The 10,668-nt window shown below is 40.7% G+C and overlaps 1 protein-coding gene across 5 annotated transcripts in view; it reads left to right on the top strand.

Moving 5' to 3' along the window:
• The window catches only part of ankrd10a (ankyrin repeat domain 10a), an 11,444-nt gene extending 2,175 nt beyond the window's left edge, over window positions 1–9,269 (top strand). For 3 of the 5 annotated variants that reach the window (XM_020586066.1, XM_020586070.1, XM_020586069.1), the window contains exons 2-6: window positions 3,073–3,225; window positions 3,384–3,475; window positions 7,679–7,908; window positions 8,071–8,160; window positions 8,264–9,269. In XM_020586066.1, coding sequence (XP_020441722.1) covers window positions 3,073–3,225; window positions 3,384–3,475; window positions 7,679–7,908; window positions 8,071–8,160; window positions 8,264–8,661 — 963 coding nt within the window. In that variant the 3' untranslated portion in view covers window positions 8,662–9,269. The remainder of the gene's footprint in view (window positions 1–3,072; window positions 3,226–3,383; window positions 3,476–7,678; window positions 7,909–8,070; window positions 8,161–8,263) is intronic. The other 2 variants (XM_020586068.1, XM_020586067.1) reach the window with 2 other exon arrangements.
• Window positions 9,270–10,668: the final 1,399 nt, after the last annotated feature.

The following is a 10,668-nucleotide window of genomic DNA, read 5'->3' as shown; positions in this document are numbered from 1 at the left end:
CCTTATCATTTTATAGTTGTGAGTCCAACTTCAGTCATAACACTGGTAATTTTATATCCCTGTCAAACAGGAAACCTGAACACACAATACTAAATATGTATTTACACTTGTCACCATAAATACTGACTCCTGTCTGAGCAATATTTGCGAAACACTAAAGTACATGGCTTGGTTAAAAAAAAAACTATATCAAACAATTTGTGATGAAGTTTTAAAGATTAACATGATAGGAACCTATGTGCTCTGCCTGCGTGTTCCATGCTGGGTTAAAAAGTCAAATGTAGTCACAGCAGAATAAGACATGGTTGGTTTTGATCATTTCAGTTTTTGTTGAAAATTAATATCATCACACCTTTTTTAAAAATATTCAAACTAAAAACCCACCATCAAATAAATTGAGGTCTCTCAGCAGCACTGGGCCATATACACCCTCCAGAATGCTTTCAAACCCTGCAAGGCAAAACAAACAATCCTTCAGCACGGGAAAAAGGAAGATATGTATGCTTGACTACTTGACATTTGGATACAGGATGTTCTACCTATTTTATGCAAACTACACCAATTTACAGCAACAAGACATACAGTCAGGGAAAAATTATTTGAACCCCAGCTGATTTTGTAAGTTTGCCCACTAACAAAGAAATGATCAGTCTACAATTTCAATGGTTTATTTGAACAGTGAGAGACACAACAATAAAAAAAAATCCAGAAAAAAGCATTACAAAAAAAGTTATACATTAATTTGCATTTTCATGAATGAAATAAGTATTTGATCCCTTTGCAAAATGTGCTTTAGTACTTGGTGGCAAAACCTTTGTTGGCAATCACAGAGGTCAGATGTTTCTTGTAGTTGGCCACAAGGTTTGCACACATCTCAGGGGGGATTTTGACCCACTCCTCTTTGCAGATCCTCTCCAAGTCATTAATGTTTCATGGATGATGTTTGGCAACTCGAACCTTCAGCTCCCTCCACAGATTTTCTATGGGATTAAGGTCTGGAGACTGACTAGGCCACTCCATGACCTTAATATGCTTCTTCTTGAGCCAATCCTTTGTTGCCTTGGTCGTGTGTTTTGGATCATTGTCCTGCTGGAATACCCAACCATGACCCATTTTCAATGCCCTGACTGAGGGAAGGAGGTTCTCACCCAAGACTTGACGGTACATGGCCCCATCCATCCTCCCTTTGATGCGGTGCAATTGTCCTGTCCCTTTGGCAGAAAAACATCCCCAAAGCATAATGTTTCCACCTCCATATTTGACGGTGGGGACGGTGTTTTTGGAGTCATAGGCAGCATTCCTCCTCCTCCACACACAACTTTGCCCTTGACACACTGCAGCAACGGGTAAGCACGTGTTTGGAAATTGTAGATGTGATTATGATGATTATTTTGTTAATATATGGAAGAAGCAAACTTCTTTGATTTTTGATTCCTGCAGGGCTTCATTCCTATGGTTGTACCCGACATGCTGAAGGGAGCAGTGTTTGTAAGCAACAGTAGCATTTATTCATTTTCACTTTATGCCATTTGACTGTCCCTATATGTTTCACAACAGAGTTTTGACCTGTTTGAGAAGAGTTGAATATTATGAATGTTTATAAATTCCATATCAAATGAAATATTTTGTAACATTAACAAAGTTTCTAAATAAGTTACTGCAGGTGTGAAATTGCTGATATTCATTTCGAAGCATTTTTCAGTCACACAATGTCCCAACCTTTCTAAACCACTGGTGTCCTTTCATTCTGTTCCCTCCTCCAGGAGGGTTGTGGGATGCAGCCCAATGCCCATCGCTCTCAGGTCTACTCCCTGGATCCGGCCTGTTTCCCAGACCTCAACCTGGCTGGCACCGGAGAGGTTGGCATTGCAGGTGGAGCTCAGTTCTTCACTAATGTTAATGCTAATGTTAATTTTCTGAAGACTATGGCTCTGTCTGAAATCATTCACTGGTCACTATATAGTGTGTGTCTGAATTCTGAATTTCACTATAGAGTGAATGAGGGAGTGATTTTTGGGCGCAACCTGAGTGTGTGTACAGATTGTTAGTCTCATCATACTTTGGTTTAGCTCATTGTGTGGGTGTACTGTATATCAGGGCTTTTAAGTCAATGGATTTTTAACAGCAAAACGTGTATTATCAGGTGCTAATAACGCAAGAAAGGACACTAAATTGAAGACTCGTTTTGGAACAGCATGGTAAATTTTGTGGCTGAGAGAGTGTAACAACCATCTAGTTATTGTCTGGTTATATTAAGGATTTGTATTTTTCTGTTTGACTGAAGCTTGTGCTTAAAGCTAGTCAGTTTGTTTTCAGCTGCTAGAGCTTTGTTACTATGTACTTGCGTACGCATGGGTCGCGTGGAGTGGCAGCAAGTTACAGCAGCTGTGTCCTCGTTGTGTTCTTTTCTGTGTTTTTATGAAGTTCTGTTCTTATGGTGGTGTCTGTTCTTATGGTGTTATGTTGGTTGCTCTCTATTGCTGCTGTAACACAGAAATTTTCTGTGGGATCAATAAAGTACCTACCTGCCTATCCCTCCTCCTTCATGCGGGCTCAGCGAAGGCTTTGCCTACGCATAATTCATCTGCAGTGTGGATGCGGAGCGGTGTGGGCCTCGGGACAGGGGAGGGGCTCATGGCAGCACCCGCTGCTCATTGAGGACAGTAACTGTAGAGTGATATGTGCTTTCATGTCAGTCTCCAAACCACCAGAAAAGTCTCCAAGACTAGATTTGTCGCTAGTTGCTTTTGACAAAAAAAGTCGCCAAGAGGATTTGGAAAGTTGCCAGATTTAGCGAGAAAGTCGCCAAGTTGGCATCACTGCTGATTGTTACTGTACAATAAAGTTCACTTGGGGAAAAACAGGTTGTTTTCATTGGTCCATATAGAGGCAATGACTATTCAGGTGCCAAACATTTCTTCTTCCTTTTATTCTTTTTTTTTATTGATAACATTGACGTTATACACCTAAATCTTAAAACGTGGCTTAGGAGAGACGTGCCTATCTACTGAATGCTACATGAACCTCACTAGTCACATTATTGCGCTGCGCTGTGTGTTTTTGTGCATACAGTTAGACTGTGTGGTGCACCTGGTACAGATGGGTTGTGAGGTGAACACGACGACCAGCCGCTTCAACCAGACCCCATCACACACTGCGGCATTTGGAGGACAACCTCACTGTCTGGTGTGGTTGACTCAGGCTGGAGCAGATGTCAACAGACAGGTCGGTCCTCCAACAACATCTAGCAACAGTGTAACCAGATGTAGTATTGTGCAGATAATATACTGGTTATACTTTCGTTATGTAAGGTCTTGTTGGTAATAGCCTTCATTATTATGTTTAGAAATGATATCTTTAAGAGTTTTACATTGTGTATTCAGGACTTTGTAGGTGAGGCTCCCATCCACAAGGCAGCTCGATCAGGTAGTTTGGAGTGTATCCAGGTTCTGTTGATAGCAGGTGCTAAACCACAGTAAGTATCCCACAGTTTATTTACTACTAAAATATGCAGAAGTAAAACCAAAGGATTTAGTTAAAATGGCAGCCCCCGAATTAGCATTTTCTTTAATGTTCAGTATAATTTGATCAGAAATCTTATTTTAGGTATGCAATATCTCGAATCAACAACCAACTGGGTTCGACCACCACTTCTGTGCTTTTCTTTATATTTCTTAAATGCTAACATATTTCCTAACACTGTAGAAGCTCTACTGCTCTGGTGTTGGTGTACTTTGTTTTCATTCACTCCGCTGTTTGGGAGAAAACGGGCCACACTTTCATCACTTTTCTAATCATCAACAACTCACTAAGCATTCTTCATAATGATGTTGGTCATTTTACCAGTGTAGTTTCACCCACTGAACAACATGGTGGTTCTTAAAGGATCACATCCAGATTTAGTTGGTTGCATCCCTGCTTATCTACCCCTGTTTATCTTCAGCAGTTGCACAGCTAAAAATGTTCTCATATGATAAGAAATAGTCACTGATAACATTGACATGCAGAGGCAGAAAAGCTCGTGTTTTTATTTACAGTATATGTTGAACACTGACAAAAGACACTAAACCTTACTACAAGTCTGTAGTCACTCGAGCAAGTGAGATACAATGCAACAGTGCTCATGCAAGACAAGTCACTTCCCACAATTCGTTCATTGAAATACGACGAGACTTCCTATCCTTATAAGAGGGATTTCCTAGTATGGAAATGTGTTACATTTATATCAATTCAAAATCAACCTAAGAAACATATAATCTTATTTTCATTTATTTAATTACCTTTTTCTAAGAATTATGATTTAGAAATCTGAATTTAATATCAGAATAACAACTTTTTAAAAAGTCAGCTTTCTGAATTATTTTCTGAATTCTTTAAACTAAGAATTCTGAGTTTAAAGGTGCATTCAGTAAGGTTTTGAATGTTGTCTCATATATCCCATAGGATGTGGTCCCTCTCAGCTTTACTATCCCCCCAGTGACACTCCGCTGCCTACAGCCCCTGTGTTGTTATTCCAGCTTCTCCATCCTTTGTTTTGATTGTCCATCCGGACATTAGCCTCACCCACCACCTAGCTAATATTTTAAGAAGCGATTTTCGAAGGTTAGCCATCATTCCCCAGCCAGCCATGGAGGAGCTCCCATCTGCTAAAGTCCAAAACGGTGGATGCCAGACCAAAGAGACAGTGGGACAAAGAAAGAGCAATCTAAAGCTAACACGTTTGTTTTGGTAACATTAGGGACCTAGTATGCCCGTGGTTCACTCACTGAAGTCCCCATCTTACCTCTAAACCAATGAGTGAAGTCTTAATTTATTTGTTATGGTGGCTATGGACTGGTGACTGCATTCGTCATTGCTAGGAAACAGGATTTGTCAGTTTGTTTTGACTCTTACAGCAGCTGAAATGCACCTTTAAAGTCAGAACTTGAATAAATTATTTACAGTGGTTCTGATCCTCTTCCGTAGGTATCGGATCAAATTTCAAAAGAAACCAAATGAGCAGTGGTTGATTGGGGCAGGGAATCTGTCAGTAAATAGATGTCATGAGCTTCTCAGCCTCAGGGACTTTGAGTCAGCAGCTGTGAAGAGGGTGTGGGGGAACCTGTTTAATTTGTGTGATTGGTCCCAACATGTTACCTTTGAATTCAGTATTTACATTTGCTTTTGGATCACATACCATATTAGAGACAAACACCCTGCACGTTCTGATGTTTTGCAGCTATTGAATTTGAACATGATTTTCTCAAGTAATCCCAGAAAGAGGGTGCAGTCCAAATAGGCACCGCAGAATCTGGCACATCAGTGAGCATCTTACAGTTGTGGCAATGCGTGTTCACTATTGCTTCCTACAGTTTCCGCAGCTGGCAAACTGGCGAGGTATTTCCTGCAGTGAATCGTTTCAATGCTAAGACAACCCTCATGCTAGTCCTAGTCATGTCTATATCTGCATGCTTAGTTTACAACTGTGCTAACAAACTGACAGGAATCACAGGAAGCTCAGCCTCAGCTGGAGACTGTGTTGTATTGGAGGGAGAGGCGCAGAGTAGGTGATGAAATATGAGCAGAATCAAAGCATGCCAGGGGATGTATAAAATGAAATGCTTCTTTAAACAATGTCAAAATTAAATATCATGATTTGCCTGACCTCTGATTGTTAATACAGGGTTTGTACACAGTATTGTTGCACTGTGCACCTTGGTACCTATAAGAGCATATTCATGCACTGAATAGTGATAACATCCATTACAACATAATTAAACATACTGTATGGGAAGTGTGACAAAATCATCTTAACTCACAAGTCCCCTTAGTACCTTTTCCTGAGCTTTCATCTGCATTTTGCAGTCTTCATCAGCGAATGGGGCTAGCTCAGGTGTTAGTGTGGTCACATAGCAACATCTGGGAATTACATGATGACATCTGATGACAGCTAAGCCATCACCGTGACAACCAAACAAATCCATCCAAGTTAGAGTATGAGAAGTGATTGAACACATACTGATCCCAAGCGTCCTATGCTCAAAATCTGATTAAAGATTGCAAGTGAAACTGTGGAGGAACTCTGAAGCTTCTCTCAACACCAGACAAGACCAAATAGGACAAATATAATGAGTTATTTTAGTTATTATGTAATTATTATTAATAGGCGGTAAAAAAGTTTGATAAACCTTAATAAAACCCTAAAAAGAAGTGAAAAGTTACCAAAAAGAGCCACAAAACAAGCACAATGTAATGCAAAATGACTAAATGAGATACAGTATGACCACAAAGATGCACAGCAACAAAATATAGGTGCAAAATAACTAAAAACAGACAACTAAGAACACAGAGACTTGAATTATTGTGTTGGCCTGCATTAAAATAAAATATTCTTGTGTTGGCCCTTTTCATTTTGTCTGGTATTGAGGAAGATAAATATTTAAATTTGATTATTTCAGAGCCTTGTTAGAAGACATTTCATTTTATGTAAATGACTTGGAGTGAGGATTACCCATAATCTGTATATAAAGATGGACTGTGTGACAGCACCCAGAAGGAAAGCCGCTTTAAATTGCCCCCTGGTGGCTGGTTCCAGTATAGGTCGTAAAAATTGAACTAAAAAGTAAAAGCACAAGCACCTAAACTGAATGAATGTAAAAAGATGGTGTAAATGACTGAATGTAAAAACAAAGGTGAGTTAAAATAACAGAGAGGTGACTTGATCTGAAAATGAAACATAAGGTGGCAACAAGAATGACCTGTCAATTAACAGTCTAACATTTGTGTGATTGGCAGCATCGCCAAGCTAATCAAACAGCTGACTTGATATTTCTCTGTACCGTTGACTCAGGAAGATAGTTACAGCCATTGATAAGGTTAGCCTCCACAAAGAACACATGAATATAACTGTGTTGGGGAGTAACTCTTGTGACTAGTAACAATAGAGATAGCAGAATGTAGCCTGTTGCTAATGTAGGTAGCACATACTGAATTAGCTAAGTTATGTTAGCCAAGGGAGCTAGTTTGTTGATGTTACATAAATCATGTTATAAATAAGTTGGATGCTTTGACAGCTTTGATTGGTGGTCGGATAGTGCGGCTCCGCCTGTGGTCGCTACTGCGCAGAATCATGATCAAATTGGCTCACAAAAGCAAGATGTCCAACTCTGTTTTGGCTTCACTTTTGGATAGTGGCAGGAAGGGGTGTTGCATTTATATACAATACCTAACTAATTAACAATTAGCAGGACTATGTTCTTTAAACTGCAGATTTATTAGAAATGTACTTTGTCATTAAGTACTACAGAGAATAGATCTTCTGTTAGCTTTGCTCTTTCATCCTTATTTTACCTTTTGGCCATACAGGTTTTAAATAGCATAAAAAAATGACTTAAGATAATTGAAACTAACATGAATTGTAATCTTGCCTTGTATCATCTAATATTTAAGATATGAGCTCTCTTTATTCAAGCAGTGACACTTTATTGATCTAGGGAAAAAGTGTTGCAGAGGGAGATTGTCAAGACCACAGCAAATTTAGAAGACATTCTCAGCTGTCTCTGATGATGACAGTTCTATGATGATCTCACCCAGCAATATTTACTTCCAGGTTTATGTTTAAGTCAGGATGCAGTCAGGCTTTTAGAGATGAAACAGTGTGATGTCAAACAGGAAGCACTGTCTCACTCTTCTTGTTCAGTTTAAGAAACACCAGTGGGCAAACAGCAGCAGACCTGGCCCACGCTCACGGCTTCCTCGACTGTTTCCGCTTCATTTCCAACGCCCAGAAGCACCTGCTACAGCTCGGCGGACTCCATGTGAATGGAGAGCAGAATGGAAATGCCCCTTACAGTCAGAGAGCCCTGAGCAGAAAGAGGCAGCTGACTGCCATGGACAGCATTCACATGAAGAAAGCCAGGAAAGCCGAGAGTAAGAAATGCATTTTTGTAAAGTGTTAGTAGTGCGCTACAAACTTTGAATGATGATATAAAGGCCCCCAATTTTTTCCCAAAAATCCTAATATTGTAAGCTCTAACCACCCACCCACAGTTCCCATGCAGCTTCTTTTATCATTCTCATTGTCTGCTGCAGATGATTTGGTGCAGATGCACAGCAGTGCAGGTGAAGAGGAGGAGGAGGAGGAGAGCATGACCGCAGAGTCTGTACAGGAGCGTAACTTAGGTGCGACTCGAGCTTGGTTATGATATTTATGTTTTCCTGATAAAGCAAAGCTTGTTATGCAGAGGTCAAAATAATAAATGTTGCATTGTCTTTCAATAAAAAGCAGATGACACCGAAGCTATTGCCAACAGCCATCGTTACACACTGCCTTATGCTGCCCAGGATCACACTGAGCAACACAAAATCCTCTCTTTGCCGTCCCCCTCTCCAGCCAGTCAGCACGCAGCAGCAGTGCCTGCACAGCACTCCTCAGCTGACATGTGTGGGTCCTTGCATCTGAGCAGCAGTCCCAGCAGCTGTGTGTCCCACCGGCCAGCCTGGTGGGGGCCAATAGGATCAGACTGCGGGAGTCCCCTGCATTACGGACACTACCACGGCTTTGGGGACACGGCGGAGGAGCTGGGCGACAGCAGCTGCCTCAAGTATAGCAGCAGCATCCAGGCTGAGCACAGATACATGCAGGCTGTGGCCAGCACCGTCCACCTCCAGCACAGCTCCTAAACACAGGGTTAACTGCCACAGCCAGCCTCCTTCATATGCTTTCTCTTCACTTTAAAGAAACACATTATGGGAAATAATCATTTCCTGGCCTGCTGCTGACTGGTTTGCGCTATCAAGGGCTGTTGGGTTACGTGTGGCCTGACCTGCTGTCCATCAAGGTGGAGGAACAACTGCACTGAGACTTAAAACTCCTTAGTAGCCTTGATCTACCAAAGAGGATATCTTATTGGTTTGTGCACTTTTAATTTGAAATCTCTTGTTTTAGAGCAGGCGACTGTCATTTTTCAGAGCTGTACTGTAATTTTATAAAGCATACTTGAGATGTTTGGGGAATCTTTAATTATTGTAATATATGGAGAGTGCGCTGAAAACATGCTGTCTCTTGTTGTAAACACTATGTGCACTGTGTGCCAGGTAGGCACTGCTGCTTCAGACAGCAGTTTTATAATATTTTGGGTTTGCCTCTTTTCCTATTAAAACCTGTTTTACAGTTTTATAGAAATGGTAAAAAGGGATGTCTTTGTTGTTGGGCTGGGTTTCTATCTTTTCACTTGTATGTTGGGGGAATAAAAAGTTCTTCAGCTATATAGTTTTAACAGACAGAATTAGGGCCACATCAAAATGTCAAGAATAAAGTTGAAATGTGTAAGTTTGACTTCATTCTCGCCATTTCACCTTTATTCTCAGCGTGCAAAATAAAAAAATCCTCCTCTTGTTGGACATATCAGTTCCTGACATAGAGGGGGAAATAAAAAACACTAAACCTGTAAAACAAGGTGTCACCTGCATTTTTAGTCTTACTGTGAAAGTAGTTTCAGTCCAGTGAGAAACACTGAGGTCATGACCGCAGTGTTAACACTAACATTAACACAACTCTTACACTCTGCCAAACATTCTGGTTTTATCTCAACACATTTATGTATGAGTATTAATTAAACCAAGTGATTTCCATCGAATATAAATATGCCAGGTTACATTTTGGGTCACTGAGCAAAACAATTTTCAATACAAATGGAGCCATAAGAGATAGTGAGGTTTAGGTTTAGTGTCATATCGCTTTAATGAAGTGGCCCAGCAAACACAAATACAGTAAAACATTGTTCTAATCCATGGCACTGCAGAAAATCATGATGATCACTTTCACAATGTGAAAAGGGAAAATTCACTGCACTAGTTTAGACTGCAGTAGCTCTAGCTACTGTAGGTGTACCTTATAAGCCAAAAACTACTATGCATATATGGAAATATCAAGAACTGAAGTAAAAATGTAGCACTTTCAAGACATGAGCTTCAAAACTGCTCTTCAGAAAACCAATGGGTGACATCATTACTAACTACACCTCATTTTCTTCACCTGTGTTGTGGTGGAAGCACAGACAGATACAATCAAACCAAAACTGGATGGTAGATACCACTAGAGGAGTTTCAAGATGGCACCGTTGTGTTGGGCCTGCTTTTTAAAGAAGTTATTGATATTATTGGCCCTGGGCTGGTCAACTTTGTTAACTCATGCTTGAGTTCTGGCTCGGTTCCTTCGACCCTTAAGCATTTCGGCCAATATTCCTACTCCCTTTCCTTGCTAAAGTTATGGAGAAGTTGGTGCTTACTCAGCTGCAAACTCACTTAAAATCTTTAGATTTGGGTGATAAATTTCAGTCTGGGTTCAGGGCCCGGCACAGCACTGAGTCTACTTTACTCAAGGTACATAATGATGTTGCGTTAGCCCTGGATGCAGGACGCCCAGTCATTTTAGCTTTGCTGGACCTATCTGCGGCCTTTGACCAGTGGACCACTCGATTTTACTTTTAAAACTCCAGCACCTTTTCGGTCTGGGAGGGGAGGTGCTAAGGTGGTTTGAGTCCTATCTTACCTATTCAGTTATGATTGGTGACCATTCTTCCGGCACAGCTTCCCTGACTTCTGGCGTCCCGCAAGGCTCCATTCTGGCCCCTTTGTTATTTTCCTTGTATCTCTTACCACTTGCCGCCATTATATCTAGTCACAATG

This window comes from Monopterus albus, unplaced genomic scaffold, assembly GCF_001952655.1.
Source record: "Monopterus albus unplaced genomic scaffold, M_albus_1.0 scaffold394.1, whole genome shotgun sequence".
In the NCBI taxonomy this organism is placed as follows: Eukaryota; Metazoa; Chordata; class Actinopteri; order Synbranchiformes; family Synbranchidae; genus Monopterus; species Monopterus albus.
This window is presented reverse-complemented; position numbering and strand designations above follow the sequence as displayed.